The sequence below is a fragment of the Vanellus vanellus genome, assembly GCF_965231255.1.
Source record: "Vanellus vanellus genome assembly, chromosome: 5".
In the NCBI taxonomy this organism is placed as follows: domain Eukaryota; kingdom Metazoa; phylum Chordata; class Aves; order Charadriiformes; family Charadriidae; genus Vanellus; species Vanellus vanellus.
Genome location: NC_138910.1, coordinates 51,089,640 through 51,115,580, shown reverse-complemented (window position 1 = coordinate 51,115,580; position 25,941 = coordinate 51,089,640). Strand labels below are relative to the sequence as shown.

Sequence of the window (25,941 nt, the reverse complement as noted above, 5' to 3'; positions counted from 1 at the left end):
TTGAGGACATTCTTCATGTCATTAGCAAGACTTGGTATCATATGAAACCAGGTCACAACACATTCTTTAACTACAGCGGGTCACAGCAAAGAGCATTTCTTTCTTTCCAAGTAGAAAAGAAATATACATTTCATAGAATTGTAGAATGGTTTAGGTTGGAAAGGACCTTGAAGATCATCGAGTTCCAACCCCCCTGCCATAGGCAGGGACACCTCCCACTAGACCAGGTTGCCCAAGGCCACGTCCAGCCTGGCCTTGAACACCTCCAGGGATGGGGCCTCAACAGCTTCTCTGGGCAACCTGTTCCAGTGCCTCACCACCCTCACAGTGAAAAACTTCTTCCTAATGTTCAATCTGAACCTGCCCTTTTCTAGTTTAAAGCCATTCCCCCTCATCCTATCACTACATGCCCGAGTAAAAAGTCCTTCCTCAGCCCTCCTGTAGGCCCCCTTTAGGTACTGGAAGGCCACCATAAGATCTCCCTGGAGCCTTCTCTTCTCCAGGCTGAACAACCCCAACTCTTTCAGCCTGTCCTCATAGGAGAGGTACTCCAGCCCTCAGATCATCTTTGTGGCTCTCTTCTGGACATGCTCCAGCAGGTCCATGTCCTTCTTATGTTAGGGACTCCAGAGCTGGATGCAGTACTCCAGGTGGGGTCTCACGAGAGCAGAGTACAGGGGCAGAATCACCTCCTTTGACCTGCTGGCCACACTTCTTTTGATGCAGCCCAGGATACGGTTGGCCTTCTGGGCTGCAATCGGACACTGCTGGCTCATGTTGAGCTTCTTGTCAGTCAGCATCCCCAGGTCCTTCTCCTCAGGGCTGCTCTCCAGCCATTCCCTGCCGAGCCTGTATTTGTGCTTGGGATTGCCCCGACCTGGATGTAAGACCTTGCACTTGGCCTTGTTGAACTGCATAAGGTTGGCCTGGGCCCACCTCTCCAGCCTGTCCAGGTCCCTCTGGATGGCATCCCTCCCCTCCAGCATGTCTACCTCACCAAACAGCTTGGTGTCATCGGCAAACTTGCTGAGGGTGCACTCGACCCCACTGTCCACGTCACCGACAAAGGCATTGAACAGTACAGGTCCCAGTACCGACCCCTGAGGAACGCCACTCGTCACTGCTCTCCACTGTTGACCGCAACTCTTTGAGTGCAACCGTCCAGCCAGTTCTTTATCCACCGAGTGGTCCATTTGTCAAATCCATGTCTCTTCAATTTAGAGACCAGGATACTGTGTGGGACAGTGTCAAACGCTTTGCACAAATCCAAGTAGATGACATCAGCTGGTCTTCCCTTGTCCACTGCTGCTGTAACCCCTTCGTAGAAGGCCACCAAATTTGTCAGGCATGACTTGCCCTTGGTGAAGCCATGATGGCTGTCACCAATCACCTCCTTGTTTCCTACATGCTTCAGCAGAGTTTCCAGGAGGATCTGCTCCATGATCTTGCCAGGCACAGAGGTGAGACTGAATGGCCTGTAGTTCCCTGGGTCTTCCTTGTTTCCCTTTTTGAAAATAGGGGTTATGTTTCCCCTTTTCCAGTCGGCAGGAACCTTGCCAGACCGCCATGACTTCTCAAATATGATGGCTAGTGGCTTAGCGACCTCATCTGCTAGCTCCCTCAGGACCCGCAGATGTATCTTATCAGGTCCCATGGACTTGTGCACCTTCAGATTCTTCAGGTGGTCTCGTACTTGATCTTCACCTACAGTGGGTGGTTCTCCATTTTCCCAATCCTCGTCTTTGCATTCTGCATCAAGGGTAGTGCGGCTGCATCTTTTGTCCTTGCCAGTGAAGACTGAGGCAAAAGAGTCATTGAGTACCTCAGCTCTGTCTCTATCCTGGGTAACCGGTTCTTGCATTTCCTTCCGGAGAGGGCCCACAGTTTCCCTAGTCTTTCTTTTCTTGCTGACATACTTAAAGAAGGATTTTTGTTTGTCTTAATGTCCCTGGCCAGATTTAGTTCTATTTGGGCTTTAGCTTGTCTAACCCAATCCCTGGCTGCTCGAACTATTCCTCTGTATACCTCCCAGGCTACCTGCCCCTGTTTCCACTCCCTATAGGGCTCCTTTTTCCTTTTGGTCATGTCCAGGAGCTCCTTGTTCACAGAATCATAGAATTGTCTAGGTTAGAAGAGACCCTTGGGATCATTGAGTCCAATCATCTACCCTACTCTACAAAGTTCTCCCCTACACCATATCCCCCAACACCACATCTAAACATCTCTTAAACACATCCAGGGATGGTGACTCAATCACCTCCCTGGGCAGTCTATTCCAATGCCCCACCACTCTTTCTGTGAAAAATTCTTTCCTAATGTTCAGTCTAAATCTACCCTGGTGGAGCTTGAAGCCATTCCCTCTTGTTCTGTCATTAATTACCTGTGAGAAGAGACCAGCACCCACCTCTCTACAGTGTCCTTTCAAATAGTTGTAAAGAGTGATGAGGTCACCCGTCAGCCTCCTCCTCCTCAAACTAAAAGAGTCCCAGCTCCTTCAACCGCTCCTCATACGATTCTTTTGCTAGGCCCTTCACCAGCTTCATTGCCCTCCTCTGCACTCGCTCCAGCACCTCGATATCTCTCTTGTATTGAGGTGCCCAAAACTGGACACAATACTCGAGGTGTGGCCTCCCCAGTGCTGAGTACAGGGGCACAATCACCTCCCTACTTCTGCTGGCCACGCTATTTCTAATACAAGCCAGGATGCCGTTGGCTTTCTTGGCCACCTGGGCACACTGCCGGCTCATATTCAGCCGCTTGTCAATTAGAACCCCCAGGTCTCTTTCTGCCAGGCAGCTTTCCAGCCACACCTCCCCAAGCCTGTAGCGCTGCATGGGGTTATTGTGGCCCAAGTGCAGGACCTGGCACTTGCCCTTGTTGAAACTCGTACCACTGATGTTGGCCCAATGATCCAATCTATCTAAGTCTCTCCGTAGAGCTTCCCTATCCTCCTGGGAATCAACACTCCTGCTTAACTCGGTGTCATCTGCAAACTTGCTGATGATACACCCTATGTACTTATCGAGATCATCAATAAAGACATTGAACAGAATTGGTCCCAACACTGAGCCCCGAGGCACATCACTTGTGACCAGCCACCAGCTGGATTTAAATCCATTGAGCACCACTCTTTGGGACCTTCCAGTCAGCCAGTGCTTGATCCAGCGGATCGTATGCTCATCCAGGCCATGCGAAGCCAGTTTTTCCACGAGAATTGTATGGGGGACAGTATCGAATGCTTTTCGAAAGTCCAGGTATACAATATCAACAGACTTTCCCTCGTCCAATATTCTGGTTATCTTGTCATAGAAGGAGATCAGGTTCGTCTGGCAAGACCTGCCTTCCATAAACCCATGCTGACTAGGCCTGATCCCCTGGTTGCCCATTATGTGGGTTTTGATGGCACTCATGCAGGCCTCCTGGCTTTTCTGCCTGCCTTCCTCTTTGTAGGGATGCATTGTTCCTGAGCTTGGAGGAGGTAGTCATTGAATTTTAATCAACTTTCTTGGACCCCCCTTCCCTCCAGCGCTTCATCCCATGACACCACACCACACAAGATTCTTCAAGAGGCCAAAGTCAGCTCTCCCAAAGTCAAGGGTGGTCAGCCTGCTGCGCACCTTCCTCGCTACCTCAAGGATCTCAAACTCGACCATTTCATGGTCACTACAGCCTAGGCTACCCTTGAGTTTGACACTGTCTACCAGCCCCTCCTTGTTGGTAAGAACAAGGTCCAGCATAGCTCCTCTCCTTGTTGGCTCCTCAACCACTTAGAGAAGGAAGTTGTCCTCAATGCAATCCAAGAACCTCCTGGATTGCCTATACCTTGGCTGTGTTACCCTTTCACTTCAAACTATCAAGTCAAGCCCAAAGCTTATTCTAATACTAAAGTTAGACAAAGTTGCTACTGTATTGAGGAAAACATTTGTAACTGAACAAAACCTGAAACATTGTTTTCCAACATTTCACTTTTTTTTTTTTAAATATACACTTGGATGTATTAAGGCAGTATTTTTAAAGTGTTAGACAAACACACCAATGCATAAAGATTTCAGCAGTATTAGAAGACCATAACAGCAAGGGTCAGAGCATCATGAGATTTTTTTTAAAAAATCTGACAGCAGGCTGGCTTGGGACTTCTATGATCAGCAAGAAAACAACCTGAGCCTGGCTTCATGTTTCAAAAATTAGAGCATAAAAGTAAAAAAGCAACTGGAAAGCTATAAACTGCATTTCAGAACCATATATAGTACGTATATACTATACGTGTACACACGACGAGAAAGCTACAAAATGTCATGTTTAATCACATTACATTATGCTTGGCTTCTTCTTTGCCCCTTTTAATTCAGGCCTAGTTTTAATAGGTATGTCAACAAACAGGGTTGTTGACATGTGATAGTATGCCACACCAGCAATTTTCACACCTGCACTTCAGATAAAATAGGCTCATGCTGATTCCCCTATTCCAGGCACAAACATCTGAATACTTGAAAATACAGGAAATTAACAGCTGTTAAAATCACGTTGGAAGTGATGGATGTTTCTGGGGCAGATGTAACAGGGAAGTAAAAAATGAAGACAGAATGAAGAATTCTATAGGACTACTTGTCACTAAAATGATTATTAGCTCTCCACAGCACAGTATTTTTTTCTATTTAAGTATAAAGCAAGTAAAATTCACCCAATTTCACAAAACCTGAATACATACATTTTAGAGGTATGATTCTAACATCACTGATGGTATTGCTGCTCATATCAAGCTATGAAGCAACTGGAATAATACTGTGACAGACACATAGATCACAGCCTAAAGATGACTGACAAGTTATTAATTTTGAAAAAGTTAATAGTCCAGTTGAGTAAAGGAAATATCAAATTTCAGGAACAAAGAGGTTACAGTTTAATAAGCCTTAGCGACCACAGGAGGACAGCTTGACCTTAGGTGTAAGAAAAACTTGTATCTGCAAAAATATCAACTATTTTTTCCGGAAATGGAAAAAGCTGGGTAAACATTTCCTTTATTTTATGTGACTACCAAAATCTTATGGTATCAAAGAAAAGCTACATTAAAAAAAGCACACTGATCCCTTCAAACAAACTAAACTGAGACACGTTAAGTAACACTAGATTAGCCTGGCAACAAAACCAATACATATGTAACACATTTGTCTAGTTTTCAGATATACAGGAATAAAATTTACTCATAATTATTCCATAAAGCTGATTCAGTCGTAATAACTCAGTTTCTCTTGTCACCTTAGAACAATTAAGTGCAGCAATATCTCCAGATTTTACCATATTCCAAACCCTACACTTACTTATCCCAGAGGTTGGTGATTTATAGCTTCTCATAAATTAAACGCCATCATTAGTGTAACAGCCAAGTATTTAGCTCTTTAAGAGTGCTAGCAGACATAACAGTTTAAGTACTTCTCCAGAAGTCAATCAGTGTATCTATACAACAGATAGGAAAATAATTTCCTAGGGAACTGAAACTATGTAAAACCTGAAGTGTTTGTGATGTTTAATAGCCATTTTCTTTCTTAAACTAGTGAGGTTATTTTTTTGCTATATACAGAGTATCCAGAATCAACTAGTGGTTATAGATCCTTTACTGAAGTATTGAAATAGTTTCATGAATGCTTAAAAGACGGTGTTAATTTGTGTAATCACTGCAGAAGTACGTTTGTCATTAGTGTTTCCCACTAGAAATACTTCAACTTACCTAAATAGGGAATACAAGGAGTCATCTTCAAGCTGCTGATATAATCTCTAAGCCTTTTGTAATTATCTTCTTTACTCATAACGTACTCCAGCTTTTCAAAGGTGGCTTTATCCTTCCGACTCAATAACTAGGAGGGGGAAAAAAAAGGCAAACCCAGATGAGCTTACGTTTAATCATTATGATTTCTCTTTTACCCACACAAGCATGGATTTCCACCCCCACCCTCCAATTGTTGTGGTTATTGGTTTGTTTTTTAAATACAAGTGCTTCAAAATTACAGCATTTACTCCTTAAGGATGAATATGCAGAGAGTTCAAAGAAAAGTAGTTATTTTGGCTGTTATATTTAAACTAGCCTTTTAAAAAATAAATCAGGTAAAACTTTGGCATCCTGGAGGATCCTTCTGAAATAATACATGTTATCAAAACACTAATCTAGCTAACACACATCACAATTTCATGTGCTGTGCACATCTACAATATTTCAAACCAGTAATTTATTCACTCCAATCATCCGTAAGTTAACATTTATTTATGACATATGCTGAGAAGTTTTATACTAATCCAGTTTCACAAAAACCCAAATTCCAAAATACGTTCTTATTCCTGAATTGAGAGCTATCTCAACAAGTAATTTTCCAAAAAGCAAAATAATATCATTAAGACCTGATAAAAATCTTTAACTAAACTACAATTTTAAAAACAATATATGCAGATATACACACATCCATGTACTTGGAGGTCCAGAAAAAGAGTAAGGACTTCATCCATTTTTCCCTACAGAAGGCATTATGGACTTGAATACAGGCTGTGTATATTGTTCTGTCAACTAGCAACTTCAGTGGCTCTTAATATTACAGGAATGTCCACTTCAAATATAAAATTTAGCAGTTATGGATCTCCTTCACTGTCCATTCCTCCTCCCCACCTCCTCAAAAGTCCCTTCCTTTAACAGAATTCACAGCAACCAGGATCTCTTTGTAAGACTGGGAAAGTAAGTTATTTTTAAAAAAATCTAACTGAACTACTTCTGCAAAACCACATTAAAGACTTCATTTCAATTCAGAGCCAGAATTTAAAGGAGGGTATGAGATGTTCCCACTGAACATTTTGTCAGAAGACTCAGTGTCCCAGTCACAATTTTTCCCCTATAAGATACCTAGTAGTGCAAAAATTACAAGGGTCAGATCGCGAAATGTTTATGCATATACCCATTTCTCTTTCAGGGACAATAAACATACGTGAACATGATAGAAGTGTCCCTTCTGTAAAGCTGTAAATTCAGTATTGAAATAGCTCCTCTTTTTACTTACATTTCCTATATCCTAGTCTGCATTAGGATAGCTAACACAACATCAAACTAAACATTGGCTTTCAGAAGAAAGTAACTTGTTTCCCAAGACATGCTGATGTCTGACACTCCAGTAATTAATTTACATCCTTAGCTTTGGTTCCGATATTTGGATGAAAAGCATCTCATGATCACTAAAACTGCAGACATCTGCCAATTCCAAGACAAGGAAACAGTAGACAGGTATGACTTCTTTCCAGCCACTGGAACATGACATTTATCTTTTGAAGTTCATCTCCTCAAAGATGGTTGCAGTTTAATCAGCCTAGATTAGCTTGCCTTTTAATAATATTCTAAAATATTTTGCCTCCATTTAGTGTCTAGAAGGCTTTTTATAGTTTTGCAGACTGGAAGGTAAGACAAGACTAGCAGGCATAATAACAGACTAAATTTAGACTTGCAATTAATTGTATTTCCCTGAAAACATGCTGATTTGCACACCCTTGTTCAAGTCTGATATATTATTTCAGGCTCTTTGAAGAATATCTCAACAAGTTGATCCTGTATGACTTTCCCTTGTGCTCACAGTGAAATTCACATCACGTTTCCACTTCCTGCATCCATATTGAAAAGCACAGAGAACCTGACAATATTAAGTGTTTCTGTGAGGCCAAGTAAGGACCCAACCATTATTTCTTCAGTTTTGGAGCTGCTTCTTTTTCCAAATAATTTTTCTTCCTCTGTCTCTTAGACTCAAAGGATGCAAGGAACAGTAAAGAGATGCACGTGCACAGACAACAAAAGCTAAGGCTGATAGTTTACAATAGCAGGGAAGGATTTGGAGCCTTCCAGACTGCTCTTTGCTTCCTAATTATAGTGTGCGAGTACTGACAACCACCTTTTTGAAATGGAAGGAGAGCTGAGGTATTGGGCAAGATTCACTCACCTAACTTCAGATGTCTAATGATTATTTCCTTATATTGCCCAAGTCCTAGCTGGTCACCTAGACTTACTTTACATTAAATGGAGAGAAGTAGAATATTCTATTCTATTCTAAGTACTTTCTTAGTACTTTCTTAGAGAGTTTTGTAATTCTTTTAAAGTTTTGAATGAGGCAAATCACAGAATAGAAGCATTTATTATTCTCCAGAGTTCAGAGGGCGTGCAGACAATGAATGAAATTTCAGACATATCGTCAGAAGACATGAATTTCATCTTTTTATAGGAACATTAGATTACCAAGCAAATATTTAATGGCCCCTTTCAACTCTAGATTCCATTCGTATAAGGTGACTTTTTTCTTTTACAGAGTGAATATACTTGTGGCTATTTTCCTGACTTAGTTCATAGCAATCCACAATCAAATAACCTCAGAAATTAAGAAATCCTTCCTTAATGAAGGTTTTGGAAGGTTACTGTTTAACTTACTCATATGACTTGGGGACTCAAATAACGGATTGGTGTGCCTTTTCATGTCTTTTCTTGCCTTTAATATACACAAAGCCAAAAGCTTAGAATTACTTCAAGAATTTACAAACTGAACTTCCAAGAGAAAGCCATCTAAATCAGTTTGCAGTGCACACTGCTAGGAGCTATCCTGCAACTTGAATTTGCAAAGGCTTATATAAGATGACAGCAGAGGTTCACTTGGGATTGTATGAGAAATTAAACACCTGTAGAAACATGGGAGAAGTTATCTGGCATTTCAGAGGTTGGAGGAGGGGCAAACTTTAAAAACTGATACGTATGTCAACAGCACACAAATAATCCTAAGTGCAAACCAGGACCTCTGGTTGACCAAGCAGGAAAACAAACTGGTGACTCCCAGTTCTGAATAGCGTAATTATGGTAGTAACTAATATGGTTATATTAACATATAGTTATAGTTGACAGTTGTTTCGAGACACGCACTCCCAAAAATAAATCAATTTGGCATCACAGTTATGTAAAACTGTTGAGGCATCAATTCATCGACATGACAAAACCAGAAAAACCAGAAGTTCTCCTCGAGATCATTTTGAAGTGTTAACTTCCTTAAGATTTCCTTAGAGAGACTTTTGGTATTTTGAAACAATGTCTTAATCGTGCATTTGCAAAATGTGCCCAGAATACTAGATTAATATCTTGACAGGAGGGTATTATATTCAATTTTGGTAACATTTATCAATTGAACAACATTATCATTCTGTTATCAAAGAAACACGTTTTGTAACATGCAAGGATGTGCTGACATGTCTTCAGTGAAGGCTTTTAGCTCTTTTTAACAATCTATTTATATGGATCCCTTGCACAGGAGTGTTTCAGTCACCTGATTATTTCTATCACACTTGAAAGTGTCACAGTTCATCTGTTTACGCAGCTGGATAACTACACGGATGTATGGCTGAATCAAGCACAGTGTTTTCTTAGCCCTGAGGTATCAATGAGCAGAAGTTATTCCTAGTGTTCTTCTGATCAAGGATACAACTACACAAAAATAATATTAATTCCAGTCAAAAACCAGACGTCAAATAAAAATGTTTCCAAAGAACACCATTCTTTCACAAATGTACAAAAGCAGACATACAAATATACTGTGTAATGCAGTTGTTGTAACTATGAAAATAATTTTGAAAACTCTGAGCAAAGTGCTAGATTTAGTTATCAGTCACCGAAACTACAAATCTCTCTACGGAAACTGGATCAAGAGTTTCTGGACATCTGCTCTCCATGGCAAAAAAAAAAAAAAAAAAAAAATTCCAACAGTATAAACCCCTAAACGATTAAAGTACAACCCCCTTTGGCATTCATAATTTTCCAGCAACTAAATACAAAATCGCTTCTGGCCAAATTAGAAGCCGCTGCGTTTAGAAAAATCTGCAGGGAACCATTTTTCAAAGGAAAATATTTCTATGCCAGAATGGAAAAAAAAAAATTCAACAGGAAATCATAAACTTAAGAGGCACAAAAAACATTAATACACAGTACAAGAAGATTAAAAGTATCTGTAATAATTATTGCATCCTTGAAAACAAGCTACAGAATGTTGTAATTTCCTAAGAATAAATTAAATCCCTTCCATTGTCCTGCTGCTCACTTACCGCCCACGTTTTAGTCAGCCTGAAGATTGGAGCACTCTGTAGGCCTGACACAACTGCCATAAGAGCATGCAGATTATTCAGCTCATACAGTTTCTGAGGACAAAAACATGTACAATAACAATAAACAACATTCCAAGTGCTGTCAATAATTAACATAGAATAAATAACAATCTAAAAATGAAGAAATCTTGCATGTTCTAAAATGAAGAGTTAGTTACAGTGAACTGCTGTACACCCATACCACTTTTATGGCACCTCCTCATATTTTTCCTTACTACATCTATACAGTTTTGGATTAGACTATACTAACTGTTTCATAGTCCATAGAGAACCCTTAAAAAAAAAAAAAAAAAAATCTATATAGGCATATATCTTGGGACATACATCAGAAGTGCCAGAATTATTCTGACATTCCGACCCAACAAATTCCATTCACAGCATTCAACAGAATTTTAAAACTTAACATGCCAAAAAAGGAAAACCCAGTTGTGACTGATGTAATCATGGCAGTACTTAATATTGTAAATGAATTTGGCACCACAGGTTTATGTAGCTACCAAGGCTGCATCAAAGCCCCCCAAAATATTGTTGCAGGATGAAATCAAGCAGATAAATTCCAAAAGCCACTTACCTGGAGTACTTATCTCACTGAAAGACAATTTGGGGGGTATGACAACTAAAACTAAGTAGTGGAAACGAACAATGAAATCAAAACTGAACACAGAAAACATCAGGGTAAAAGAATTTTCTTTAAAAATCTACAAAATACTGCACGTAAGTATTTTCTTACATATTTGGAATTTCCCTCTCCTCATTTTTTCTTTTCCTTTGTCTCCAAAACCATCAATCTGCCTTGGCCAAGAGACTACTGGTACTACTGTCACGAAAGCTTAAAAATGATCCAAAATAAAATGCCGTTCCTTAAGCCCTTCTGCAATATCAATTATTCTGATAGCTATGAGCACCCAGGGATTTTTGGTGGAGTGCACACAAACTGAGGTTTTACCCCTAACAAAAAGACTTTGATAGAGAAATGGATACTCAACTACATTATGCAAATCCTGTTTAACCTGTTTGGAAAATTCACCAAGGTAGGCAACTACTCTAGCTAGAAACACCACAATAATATAAGGAACTCTTCCTACTCAAGAAATGGTGGAAGTCCTTTTTCTTCCTTGAAACTCAGCTTACCCAAGTTTTCTTTATTAGGAGGCCTTTCGTAAGGTAATAGGACAAAAAAGTTAGACTAACCTGATTCTGAATAAATGCTGAATATCAGAGGAGACCTTATACTTGGAAGGCCAAAAGCAATACTGCAAGGATGGGTTTCTGGCTAATAGTTTTGGAGCAGGGCAAATTATAATCTCTCTACTTAACGCACTGGCAGAAAACTAACAGCCTTTTATAGAACAAAGTTCTCATAGGTATTACTCAGAAATGCCATCTTTAATGCTTACTTGTCAGGACACCCTAGTACCAATTTCAGTCTGGGAACCCAGAACCCTATGATTCCAGCAAGACTACTAAAGAACGAGAGTCTGTCCACACCTACTGAAGAAGTGTTTTCCTCTCCTAATCCTCTTTTGGGAGGATTCTTTAGTAACGGTGTGTAAAGGGCAATCAGTATTTTGTGGGGTGAGGGGTGGGGGGTGGATATTTGTCATATACCATAGTTGTACTATTCTTCCAAATAGTACTGCTGGTGCTTGCCTCCTCTCCTACATGATAATCCTTCCCCCCTACCACACACACATCCCCAAACAAGGTACTAAACTTCACTGTGGCTAAGGACAGTGTAGCTGATTAAAAATGAAAAAAGGGCTTTCATAGCTGCTGCCAGCATTGAAACAGAAGACATAACCAGACAGGATAATCTGGGAACTTCAGGGGAACACAACTATTAAGTCCAATTAGTTCATGCATAAAGCAATATATTATGAGATACCATTAAAGGACTGCTAGCTGTATTACAGATAGATAGTTGTCAGCACAAAGAACACACTGTAAAGTGGATTTACAGTTTCTCTGAGAAGTTCATTAGTGTGACCCCTGGCACCAAGCTGTTTTGATGATAGCTTTGGTGTAAAGAGAAAATCCTTCAAATGGTACTAACTGCAGTAACTTCATGTTAGCAGCCATATGTAAGGAAAGCAGCAGATAATAGATACAGTAAGTAAATGAACAGATATAAAAAACGCCCCATGTATGGTTTCCCGATTTATGTAATTGTGATTTTTACAACTCATAGGTAAGCAAAGCTCAACTAAGTAACTGTTAGAGTACCTAACTGTCAAAACCCTGCAACATTTCAGCAGACCCTGCTCTCTGCAGTCCACTGATGAGATCAGACATGTTCAGGGTGCTGCGCCCAAAACAGAGCCTACAACACCCAGCACTGGCAAGTCCCATCCAAGTACTAACCAAACCTGACTCCACCTGGCTTCCAAGATCTTTTCTGCAGTAGGACCACACAGGTGAACCTCCTTGCCTCTATTGAGGGACATGGATTATGAGGCAAATTTTTGTATTTAAAAAAAAAAAAAAAAAAGGACTGATTTTTAAAATTACATGAGGTGAAGTTACATTAACTCATCAGATATCAAAGGATATTTAAGAGAGATCCTTTTTATGTTTATGACCACAGCATGATTATTGAGCAAAGCCTGTGGAATCTTACAAAATTAGCTTGCTTTGCCCAAAATTTATAGTCAAATCCCGTAGAAGTAAAATATTACTTCATTAAAAAATGCACATATCAAGACAAAGAATGCATTTGCAAAATTAATATAAAGGTATTTAACAAAAATTGTACATCTTTGTTTTGCAGGTAACCTGAGGTGGTCATAGAAGTTAGCTGTAGTAACAGTCAGCCACTGTCTGTTGAAAAACATTCCTCTCTCCACTCTACAATGAAGAAGTTTCATTCTGTTTGAAGGGCCAGGACTCTAGTTCATCTAAATGTAAGTCAAGATTTGCTGACCCTTTTCTTATTAATGTTAGTTCTAAAGGTTTTCAGGAAGATATCACAGGATAAGAGCTCTAAAATGTTTTATGAGTTCAAGTATATTTTTGTAACAATATTTATTAAGTTGATATTATTTATGGCACAATTGGAACAAGAGATAACAGATCCTTTCCTTCCAATAGTAAAAGCAAACAAACTACTACTGTTCCAACTGATGCTGTTTGAACTGATTCTACACACAGCATTTTGGTTTTTAGAAAATACATCTGGTAAATTGTATTATCTAATAAACAATATTTGAAATAAGGCACCTTTGCATTTCCTTAGTTAAGCTTTGGGTTTTTTTTTTGTAAACAAAGACTTTCATTTCAGGACTTTGGTCTGTCACTATTTCTGACAACTTTGTTACATGCAGAAGCCAAACAGATACAACCATAGCTAAATCAGGTATCAGATAAATATTTACCCATGTGTATTTTTAAACTGACCAATTTAAGAATAAGAACTTTCATCACGGTGAATCCCCCCTCCCCACCCCAATCCAAATTCTTACCTTAGCAGTTTTAATATAGTGGCTCAAAACCTCAGCTCTTATTTTTAAAGTTTGTGCATGTAGAATCTCTCTAACAACCCAGAAGCTTACCTAAAAAGAAGAAAATGTGCCTTTTTAAAATACAGAGCTTCAACATTACACTTTTAATACTTTTATTTCAGAAGTAATACATTAGAAGTCCCACAGCATTCAACTTCCATCTATAAAGTTGAATACATATTAGAAGATGCAAATGCTTATACTATAAAATTCCAACCAATATAACCCAGATACTAATAAACTTTTTTCGAAGTGTTTTGCTCTGTTATTCTGCTCATTCTTACCCAAGATACCTTCTACCATTACATGGTCAAGCAGTTGCTTAAATCAAACTAATAAATCCAACTTATACTTAGAATTGAATCTTTTATGTTTCATAACTGGTAGCATGCACTCCACTGTTTTGTTGGACAGTGCATGTTCTGGTACCTGCTCTTCCCGGTAAGCATGTGGGTGGGTAGAACTTGTCTGTGTAAAATCTGTCACATCAGTTAGTTGTGTATAAAGACACTGGGATCTGTTTTTCTAATGAGGAAAACCCTTCTGCTGGCAGTACATCTCAAAAAACCTCAGCAGAATCAGTTATGCACAATCTATGCAAACAGACTCGTTTTTAGGCTAAGTTTGAACATGAGATCTCACAGACACAAAGCAAATGGCAAAACTCTCAAACCTCAAACAATGTTCTCCCAAGAAAATAGAATCATGAAGAAATTTTATTAAGAGAGTCTACAAAATGAAGGAATATAAAACCTAAAATTGAGTTATATCCTTTGATTTTGCTTTTCCACAGCTTCAAAGTTGCACTAGTCAACTCGCAGATGAGTTGAACAGCTTCAATTACAGTTCACTGACATTTCCAAATTCCCAACACCTCTGAATAAAAATAATAATCAGACTGATATCACCTGAACAAAATTGGAACATAAGGTAGAAAGCCTCTGCTATAACTTAGAGTTTATAGTTTGTACTCTTATTGCTGGCTATGCTGACTACCTGCTAATACACAGCACGCTACCATACTTATCCATTAAGTTTTACAGGAATAGCTTCACTGTTGTAGAAAAATCACTGTTATATTCAGTATGGTATGAAGGATGGATGCTGCATTTCATAGTTACATGAATGCATCACAAAAGCTGTACTTTTATTAACAGGTCTAAATTCTAATCTTTTCTTCTCCCATGACCTCTGCCCTCATATACTTTAGCACAAAGTAGAATGATAGATAATTAACGTCTTCATAACTGTAATAAAACAACAGCAAATAATTAGCAGATGGTAACAAATACCATAGCTTTTATTCATGTATTCACTACAAGCTAGGAAAAATGAACAATTAGCAAGATACAGAGTGACTGCCATTTACAAAACTACTGAAAACAGTGTATAAAATGTATGCTTTCATACATAAACATCTTTCAACCTGTGATGCTGCTTTGATTTTTAAGTGATGCTAAACCACTTATTGTAAACTAACATTGTGTATATATGTTCCTGCTGAAATTTTCAATTAAAAAAATGAAATATCCTGTTTATCCTGTTTCACTTTGTACAGTATGACAGCACTTGTACAGAACAGCATGAGAAGATCTGCACCTCCACAATTACTACATTTTCAGTGAAGTTACAGTGATCTGATGAGAGCTGGGATGTCAAAACACAAGAGTTCTTTGGAACCAGAAAATGAAAGAATTACCAAAAAAAAAAAACCCACCAAAAAACCCACAAACATCTTGCATAACAACTGCTTTCCCTTGGTCTGTTTGTCTAAGGCTATATTAGCCAGGAAAGAATTAGCCATGGAGCTCAGTTTTCTTTTTCCTTTATTTTCTTTCTTTTTTTTTTTTTTTTTTTAAACAAAGTCTCGCCAAATAAACTGTTACCCTGGTAAATAAAAAAAATGGTTCTGTGCAAACAGCATTACTATAAAATATGTAAATACTGAATACATAAATACTAAAGTACAGTACTTCAAAATATTGTCAAAAAAAGTTAAACCTCAGTTTGATGTGCTGCTGTAGTTACACAGCTTGAGAAAACCAACTTTTCCCTTGACTGCTGAACAAGTTTCTAAGGAGATACTTTCCCTTTGAAGATCAAGGGAATTTAAATTTTTAACATAGATTTTCATATCATAAAGAATCAGGTAAAGACAACACACATATTGCTATGGCTTAAAATCCCAAATCTCATCAGTCGCAAGTTAACAGAGCGTCGATGTAATAGGAGACTGCTTGCGGTAGGCCAGACTATGAAACACTTGCTCAAAATACAGAGCAATGCTCAATCATTTTCATAAGGATGAAAAAACAACCAATATACTATGTTGGCCCTGACTTCTATGGAAGTTCATTAGTATCATAGTGACATAAGCACTGTGCTGCACAAGTACTCGTTTACTCAAGGAAACCTGGTTTCCATCCAGACCCAGCCAGGCCCAGTTTCAACACTTCCAAGCTCTTGCAGGAAAAACAAACCAGAACAAAATGTAAAACTTTCTTCGAAGCTTAGAGCTATCCAGTCCTTTCAGTGACAGAGTAAGCAGGAGATAAAGAATTAAACACACTTAACCATTTCCACTTCAACCACCTCCACTCCTCTTTGATGTGTTTTTACTAGCATTGACATTGGGTTTTGGCTGGTCTTGTCTATTCACTGGTGTCTTTAGACAACATGCATTCCAAATATTGAAAAATAAACAATTTAAATAAATTCTTTTGTTTCAATAGGCCACTTTATTTTATCCAGGTTTATTCTTCACATAAATCATACATATTTGTTCCACACGTATTTTGTAGTTATTTCGCTTCCAGTCCTCTCTCACTGCATTTAAATGTTATTATTTCTCACACTGTCCCACCAAAATCAATCAGATAGATGACCCACAGCCTTTGGGCATCAATGCCTTTGATACCAGTTCAAGACAGCATTTAACCCTTGACCTTAATGGGAAGGATATAAATACACAAATATACATCAACCTCAAAAAACATGCTTAACTTTTGAATGTATCTTTTCTTCAATCACAGCTTAATCCCATGTTCGCCTTATCTGAAATACTAATTTTGTTATACTGGTGCTTTTAAATTCATAGCTGTTGGTTCCAAAACTAATTATGCTTTCCGTGCTAGTTAGTAGCTATGCAAATTTGAGACTCTCTCTTTAATAGGGTTTCTGGATAATTCTTCCAAATACCTGTTTAAAAACATTCTGATATGGTACACAAAAAGCATGTAATGTAAAATAGACAGTACTGACCTTGCATTGTTACAGCTAAGGTAGGATCCCTGTCTTTTTGTTCTGTATCCAAAGGAAGCATACTAACCTCTTCCCCACCCCATTTTTCTTGTTTCTGATAGCCCTAGTAAAATTTCACTATCACACTTCACTGCAACTCAGCAACACTACAATATTATGTAGGAGAAATTTGTCTTTAATGTCTGCATTTTGTTAAAAAAAAACAAAAAAAAACCAAAACAAAACACCACCACCAAAACCACAAAAAAGAACCACAAAACCCAAACAGCTTGACAGAGTTAATAAAACAGAAAACTTGACTTTTTCAAGTGGGTTCCTTGGCTTTAAAATTGTTCCAATGTATTTAATCTAGTTGACAAGTTTCTTTAATATTTTAAGCTCTGTGGCAGCACAGTTCCACTTCCATTTAAATAAAAAACCTCAAGAAAGAGGTTTTTAATACACATAATCTTATAACCAGGAGAGCAAGTTACCTTTACATAAACCATGAAATGTTTTCATATCAATTCCTAACCGCAATCTTAAAAAAAAAAATACAATCCCCTTTGTTTAAAATTTATGATAGCCACTTGTTTTCAAAAGGTAGAGAACAATGGTTTAGTGAGGAAGCAAAATTGGTAATTTTACACTGACAGATTGACCAGTTACAACAGTAGTATGCAAGTATACAACTAACTTTTAGAGGAAGGCTGAAAAAGGCAGAGTTTTTAAAAAATTATGTAAAGAAATTACATACTTAAAACCAATACTTAATAGTAGATGTGCAGAACTATGGAGTACCCCGTAGCAATGTATTCTTCAATAAAAGAAACCTGGCATGGAACGATTCAATTGATTTCCCTTCCTAGAACGTGATGTGTTTTTACAGGCACCACATATAATTATCACATAACTAATGCTGGAAATACAATACTTCATTCTCAATGGACTGCAATCAACTGCACATAATCATTACTGTTTCCAAAACGCTATCAGCAGATCAATTTGCTGCGAAGCAGCTGTTAGTGATTTAATATTCTCTTTACTTATAACGTGAGAGCTGTTCATGGTTTTCTTTTGGCAAGTTGGGGGGAAAAGGAAAGAGACAGATGCATAATGCATAATTTAAACCCAGTGAAATTTCAAAGGTTAACAAAAGTTTGATGAAATGTGTTCACGCCTGATAAAGCCAAAAGTTGCAATGATTTTCCTGATTACTTATTTTTGGTCTAAGCATCAGAAACCTCCAGGTAAGCAGGGCAGGTGCCCAACAGGAACTACACTCTGCTGAGTAAGCACCTGGGGTAGAACTGAACGCTGAAAGGCAAATCAGACAAGGAAGATGAAAATTGCTTACTCCACCATGCCTTCTTATTCCCAGCTGCCACAGTCCATCCCATAAGAATTCTTGGGTTTCACTGCTCCTGAAAGGATGGTGAATCTAAATATGATATTACTATTGGAATGAATGGGGCCTCCGCAATGACACATTTGGAACCATAGGCCCACACCACATCAGAAGTAATCCACAGTACTGTCTCAGTAAGTCAAAATTTAAGGTACTAACATGAACCTGCGACTGAAACAATACTTGCCCCTTTTCCCTCCCCTCTCCAGTCCCATTATACTTCGAAGGTAAGACTGATGACTTTCCTTGGTACCAGAATAAAGGCTGATGCAAACTTTTTGGTTTAAACATAAAAATTACACTTAACTTAAAAATTATACGTTCCTGCAGCCATCAAAGCTGCATGCAGCAGTTTCCCAAAAAATCTGTTAGAAACAAACTTACCCAGCATCTGAGCAGATGTTAAATAGCTGGGCTTGTTTCCTCTTTATTGCCTATTCTTTGACTCTTCGGGGCAGTTTCTTCTACAGGCTATTACAACTACCATATCAATGTTTTTCAAATGACACTTTAAAGAGAGCAGAAACAAACAAGAAAAAAAGAAATAGGAAAGAAGACCTAGAAATGCCTTCAAATCTTTTGGCTTTAAATGCAGTCCAAGAGACAGCCTAATCACAGAATCACAGAATTATCAGAGTTGGAAGGGACCTCTAGAGATCATCTAGTCCAACTCCCCTGCTAAAGCAGGATTGCCTAGAGCACATTACTCAGGACTGCATCCAGGCGGGTCTTGAAAATCTCCAGAGAAGGGGACTCCACAGCCTCCCTGGGCAGCCTGTGCCAGTGCTCTGTCACCCTCACTGTAAAGAAGTTTTTCTGTGTATTTGAACGGAACTTCCTATGTTCTAACTTGTGCCTATTACCCCTCGTCCTGTCACTGGGAACCACTGAAAAGAGCCTGGCTCCTCCTTCAACCCACCCTTTAGATACTTGTAAGCACTGCAACATCCAAATGTGATGGTGCTAACAATGTGAAAAACAGAAAGAAAAGCTACTTGTCCTGTTCCAGGCAATTTAATGGTAAATTGCAATGGCTCCAAATACTTACTGTCTGCCTGTTAAAAAAAAAGACCTTTTCCGTTGGAGATAATCAACGGAATAGAGCCTCAAACTGGCCTGTCTTGATTACACTGGTGACTCCACAAAACTCACTGACACAGCAAAGACATGCTCTAGATTTCACCACTGTTCTTGTCTCAGGGGTGTCCCAAGGACAATTCATATTACTGGCAATGTATTTCTTTTAGACATTAAAAACCAGCAATAACAGGCATCTAAGAAAGGGAATCTTTTGTAGCAGTCAATGCAATGTCTGAAACCCAGTAGGGAAATGAAAGCCAGGGACAGATCCCGTCAGATGGATAGGTCTTCACTGGAGCTTAAAGACAACAGAAAACAAGTTTTTCAAGATATTAGGAAGGCTCTTAAGAAAGCATTAGCAAAAACAATCTCAGTGAAGGAACCTGCCAGCTGACAGAAGGGCACATCCAATTTTTATGGCTGCAGAGAAAGCACACAAGTGGAGTGAGGCTTAATTACAAACCTAAACCTTATGACAAGAAAATTTGCAGCTATATTTGTGTACGTACCACTATATGGAATACCTATACAGTGACATTCAAAAAGAACTATAAACCACCTGTCATGGCATCAGTCTTAATGCTATTACATGCTGTTTGTATATTTATTGCTCTTCTGGTATTCTCCCAAAATAAGCTACAGAAAGGGAGGGTTCATAAATAAGTCTTAATCCCTTTCTGACTGCATCATTTCTAGCGAGGCCTTCAGAAACAAAGCCAAAGGGAAGGGAGAGAAACAGTACAAGAAATTCTATAGACAACTGCTTAAAGCCAGAGTGCTGCATTTTATTCAAGGTTCTCCTTTACCTTACTAAAAAAACTTACAACAGTAATGTAGGTCTTTTAGTCCATTGAAACATACTGAGCAAGCTCAAAGACACTACATACTTTTGAGAATCACCTAGTTTCATAGTTTATTTCAGATTGACTTATCTTTCAATCAAAAATAACAGTTCTTTGAAACAAATGAAGCATAGTAGAAAAAGGAAATTAAGACTGATGAAATAGCCAGTGACTGTCAACAACTATCTAACATACACTCTGGGGTAATGAAAATATGTAAGCCTCCCTTTAGCAGTTAGCAATTCTTTCCAGGGAAACTGGACTATCATCTATTATGAATAAATGTTTTACTAAAAGGCAAGTATTTCTAGCATCTTATTCTCCTTACTGCCTTTGTTGTATGTATATAGCCAGTTTTGTATGGATTTTTATAAAAACTAAGACTGAAGAAAACCAAGAATACCACCCATCAATTAGTAATCCAGTGAACAGATTTCATAAGTGTTCCACAGAGCAAAATACAGAAACATCCTCTAAAAAAATAAAATCTGAAATGGTCAAAAACCCCAAAAGTTATTAGGATGAGCAAGAAGGGGAGACTGAAGTTAGGATTACAATAACTAACTAGTGGGATTTTGTTGGCATGATGGAATTTCTGTATGTTAATCTAGAAATACTGTATCTAGAAGTTTTCTAAACACTATTTATCATCAGACTTAGCATTTTAGCTACATTTAAAGTGAGCTGTACAAGGCAAACCTCCTTCCCTCATTCCTTAAGATATTTTACAGGTTAAACATTTTTAAACAGCTGATCTGTAATGACAAACTGTCAGTTTGCGTACAACTGATTGCTTATTCCCATGATAAGGTTTCCCCTCCTTCCTTCTTGTTACTAAGCCTATTTTACCAATTCTTTAATACATCTGAAGACTTTCTGTTTGGTCAGTTTCTGCAGTACTTTAGTACATTATACAATAACAAATAAGAAGCCAGGTCCTTGATGAGGTATACTGCCTAACATGGCCCTTACTATAAAAACATCTCAGAATACTCAGCAAAACAAAATGTTTCTTTGAAGAGGTAACTTGCATGAATAAACAAGACAGCAAATGTTGGGATCACTGGCGTGTCAGTGAGATTAGTGCAAGAAGTATTAGTGTAAAAGTAGCCTCAGGCTGCATACATAGTCCAATAAAGGAGCAACTTCAAACGCTAGATCGGAAAAATAAAAAAAAAAACCCAAACACAAACAAAAAAAAACACAAAACAAAAACCCCCAAACCAAAGTCCCCAGGCTTTCAATAGATGGTATAGACACAAGGAGTTTGCAGTGTAACATTTTCTCTTCAGTCAAGAGAAGAATCAGGCAAGTGTCTAAAACCCTTGCCCAGACAAGCATTTCAGTCATTAGAAGGTTAAGAAATATTGTAAGTGTTGTCAATGAGAAGTAACATGATTTGGTCATACCCTGAATGTGAGCAATAATGGAAAGTGAGAAAGTACACAACAATTGATAGAAAAAAAAACACCTGAAAAAGTTAGGGGTGTGGTCTGAGTTTTAGATGATTAGCAAAGACATCTGTAGATCTGAAACTGGCCACAGAAGATAGGTCTGGAATAGAGCTTGTAAGTTTGAGACATCATTAAACATTTACAGGAGGAGATGAGGGTCACAGAATTACTTCATCTGAAATACAAAATATGGCATTACATAAAAAAAAGCATTACAGTTTTGGGACTTGGTTAGCTAACTACATAGCTGGAGTCCTACAGCTTCAATTGTGGAGAAAGCTAAAATTCTGATCTTATTTTAAAAGCTGATTTTACACAGAGAAATTTTTGAGGAAGAAAGCCATAAATCTCAAATACACCACCTGAAAAATTATGCAAACAGAGTTAAAGAATAAGTTTTGTACAGCAAAATTGTTTGGAATTGTGAAAGTTTGCCCAGAATCACTTTAGAAAGGTAACCATACCAACAAAAGGCTGCTATTTGTAGGGACAAAAACATCTATGACGAGCAAAAGACACTCAACTAACATAGAGAGAAGTTACATCTAATTACTACTCCAGAAATCCTGTATGGTAATAAGCCTTTATCCTGTAGTTATGATTCAGTCTTTATGTAAAGAACAGCCAGCATTTATGGGGAGAAAAAAAATAAAAATAATAATAAAAAAATCACTTAATATTTTCCTGTTTCATCAATAGCTGCTATTTAAAACAAACACACAGTTATTTCTTCAGTACTGTTTTGGTCTTTCTGTATATCCTGAAGATGAGAAACTCCTTATAGCAGATACTTTAAGTTTTCAAGTAATCAGCTGTGAGCAGTAACAAAAGTGATGTGCCAGAACATTTAATTCCCCAGACTTTATAAATGTGTATATGTAATGACACTGGAAAAAATAACTCACGTGATTGAATCTTCTGGTGAAAGCAACAGCATTTGGGGCAGAACTGTATTTCTCTTTTTTATTCCAGCCACAGCTTGCCAGCTCCTGGGAGAACAAGGATGAAATGTCATATTTTATTTTTTTTTAATTAGTGCATAACACATGTCCAGAGCCAAGAGCATATAGACAAATCTTAGTCTCAAAATAACTAGACAGAGCAATAATACATTGAAGTAATAAATATATAGTTATACTTTTACAGATTTCTTGTGTAAATTGAGATTTCACAAGTGTTATTTCTGAATTGTTTTGAATGATTAGATTTTTACGATTAATCTTTTGTTGAGTTGTGGACTTTTTTTTAAATTAAGGTCTTATTAGAAACAAGTCAAATAATTCAAGATCCATATTGTTACCACAGAAAATCCTGCTTTAAATGCTAATGTGAGCTAGGGATAAGCAGCATATTCTTTTCTTTTTAATTGCTTTCTGAAGATATTTAAAGTCTACTGAGAAGACACATCTTGTTGACTCAATCTAGACATGTCGCATTATTTTAACTTGGCATGTTGCATTAAAATTGTCATCTTTTGCAGCAATAATAAATGAAACACTATTTCCAGTTTTCCCTTCCAAAGGAACCGATTTTATTTTAAGTTGAACACTCATCACTTAAGCAACTAGTTTTGTGGAGTAAAAGGGAACAAGGAGACTTGCTTAAAAAATAATAAAAATAATCATGTAGTTCCTGTACATAAGTCCCCCTAAAAACTGTAGACCTCAACAGTAACAGATTATTTGTAAAGCCTGAAAAAGCATTACTTTATAACTACAAAGTTACAGTGTTTTTTACTTGTCTGTAAAACTTATTCAGCAGTTGGGAAACTACATCATCTTCCTCGGTATTTACTACCACTTAATTTCATTAAAGCAGCTTTAATTGCAATCATAAAAAACTAAGTGTAACAATGAGCTCTTCCATTCATATACAACAGCACACAGAATAGATGCAAATATATACAGCATACCACCTATTCCACAGTACTTTCAAGAAAAATTATCAATACAGACAGCTTAATTATTCAAGTGGCATAAGACCAAAGTACAGCCTTTTGTTTTTATTTATTCATGCTTTCTTTCCACATCTTCCACTCTGAAGCACTATCAGTTTTACCACCATCTTGAAAATTGCTTACTGAAACAACCATAGAATCACAGAATCATAGAATGGTTTAGATTGGAAGGGACCTTGAAGATCATTGAGTTCCAACGCCCCTGCCATAGGCAGGGACACCTCCCACTAGACCCCAAAATCGTAGAATTGTTGAGGTTGGAAGGGACCATTAAGATCATCGAGTCCAACCATTAACCTACCCTGACAAAACCACTTCTAAACCATGTCCACAAGTACCACATCTACCCTTTTTTTAAACACCTCCAGGGACAGCAAATCCACCACCTCCCTGGGCAGCCTATTCCAATGTTTAATAACCCTTTCAGTGAAAAATGTTTCCTAATATCCAATCTAAACCTGCCCTGACATAACTTGAACCCGTTTCCTCTTGTCCTATCACTTGTCACCAGGGAGAAGAGGTCAGGCCCCACCTCTCTACAACCTCCTTTCAGCTAGTTGTAGAGGGTGATAAGGTCTCCCCTTCAGCCTCCTCTTCTCCAGGCTATACAACCCCAGTTCCCTCAGTCGTCCCTCATAAGATTTGTCCTCCAGACCCTTCACCAGCTTTGTAGCCCTTCTCTGGACAAGCTCCAACACCTCAATGTCCTTCTTGTAGTGAGGGGCCCAAAACTGAACACAGTACTCGAGGTGGGGCCTCACATGTGCCTGCCGAGTACAGGGGGATGATTACTTCCCTAGTCCTGCTCACCACACTATTCCTGATACAGGCCAGGATGGTGTTGGCCTTCTTGGCCACCTGGGCACGCTGCCGGCTCATATTCAGCCGGCTGTCCACCAACACCCCAGGTCCTTTTTGGCTGGGCAGCTTGAGCCACTCCACCCCAAGCCTGCAGTACTGCATGGGTTTGTTGTGACCCAAGTGCAGGACCCAGCACTTGACCTTGCTGAACCTCATACCATTGGCCTCGGCCCATCAGTCCAGCCTGTCCAGATCCCTCTGTAGAGCCATCCCACCCTCAAGCAGATCAACACGCCCACTTAGCTTAGTGTCATCTGCGAACTTACTGAGGGTGCATTCAATCCCCTCATCCAGGTCATTGATAAAGATATTAAAGAGAACCAGCCCCAGCACCAAGCCCTGGGGAACACCACTTGTGACCAGATGCTAACTGGATTTAACTCCGTTCACCACCATGACCAGGTTGCTTAAAGCCCCATCCAGCTTGGCCTTAAACACCTCCAGGGATGGAGCTTCCACAACTTCTCTGGGCAACCTGTTCCAGTGCCTCACCACACTCAAAGTGAAAAATTTCTTCCTAATATCCATTCAAAATCTACCTCCCTTCCAGTTTGAAGCCATTCCCCCCCCTCCTATCACTACATGCCCTAGTAAAAAGTCCTTTCCCAGCTTTCCAGCTACCATATAACGTAGGTAAGATGATTCAACATGTAACCAGTAATTGTGCCATTTAATGCAGTCACAGTTTAACAGAATTTTATATCTGGATATTCTACGCTCTAAAGTTGTGTTTTGTTTTGGTTATTTAATCAGGAACTTCTTAACATCTTTTCAACCAATGTCCCAAAACTACTAAAGAGTCTCACACCAGTCAAGAGAAACCTTGAACTCTTCCACTTGTTCAAGTTTGTGATGTGCTGGTATTTATTACAGAAGACTCAGAGATGCTCCTGTCCACAGGCACTGGGAAGAATGCAGGGTCTCTAGCTTTGTATTTAGAGCCATTCCTTCAAATTTCACTAGAAAGTTCTGCCACCAAAACCTATCCTGGAAAATGCCGCATGTTCACCACAGGAATGCATGTGCCCATCTCCATATATCAACCACAAAGCCCCAAGTTGCTCCTGTTGCAAAGAGTAGGCCATTGGAGAAGGAGTCCAAGAGACTCTTGTTTACATTCTCTACCCCTCAACATCTCCCAGTGCTGCTGTTTCCATTGGAATAATACTTACAGCTCTGCACTTGGGATAATACAAGGTGATTCATTCTTACTGGCATCTGATAATTACAGTTCTCCTGTCCTTCCTAAAGGGCCTGTATCCTTCCATTCCAATGCTCCAGCCATAGGAGCCATCCCACCATGTCTCCATGATGCCAATAAGATCATAGCCCTGCAGGCATGCAGATATCTCTAACTCCTCTTGCTTATTCCCCATGCTACATGCATTTGCATAGAGGCATTTAAATTGGGCCCCCCATGAAGCTGACTTACTGGCTGGAGTGGCTG

At 38.7% G+C, this 25,941-nt stretch overlaps 1 protein-coding gene across 4 annotated transcripts in view; it reads right to left on the bottom strand.

Annotated features, from left to right (window-relative positions):
- The window catches only part of RALGPS2 (Ral GEF with PH domain and SH3 binding motif 2), a gene marked incomplete at both ends in the record, with an annotated part of 100,523 nt that overhangs the window by 54,712 nt on the left and 19,870 nt on the right, over positions 1-25,941 (bottom strand). For all 4 annotated transcript variants that reach the window (XM_082483304.1, XM_082483302.1, XM_082483301.1 and 1 more), the window contains 4 exons: positions 5,726-5,852; positions 10,096-10,188; positions 13,614-13,703; positions 22,582-22,665. In XM_082483304.1, coding sequence (XP_082339430.1) covers positions 5,726-5,852; positions 10,096-10,188; positions 13,614-13,703; positions 22,582-22,665 — 394 coding nt within the window. The remainder of the gene's footprint in view (positions 1-5,725; positions 5,853-10,095; positions 10,189-13,613; positions 13,704-22,581; positions 22,666-25,941) is intronic.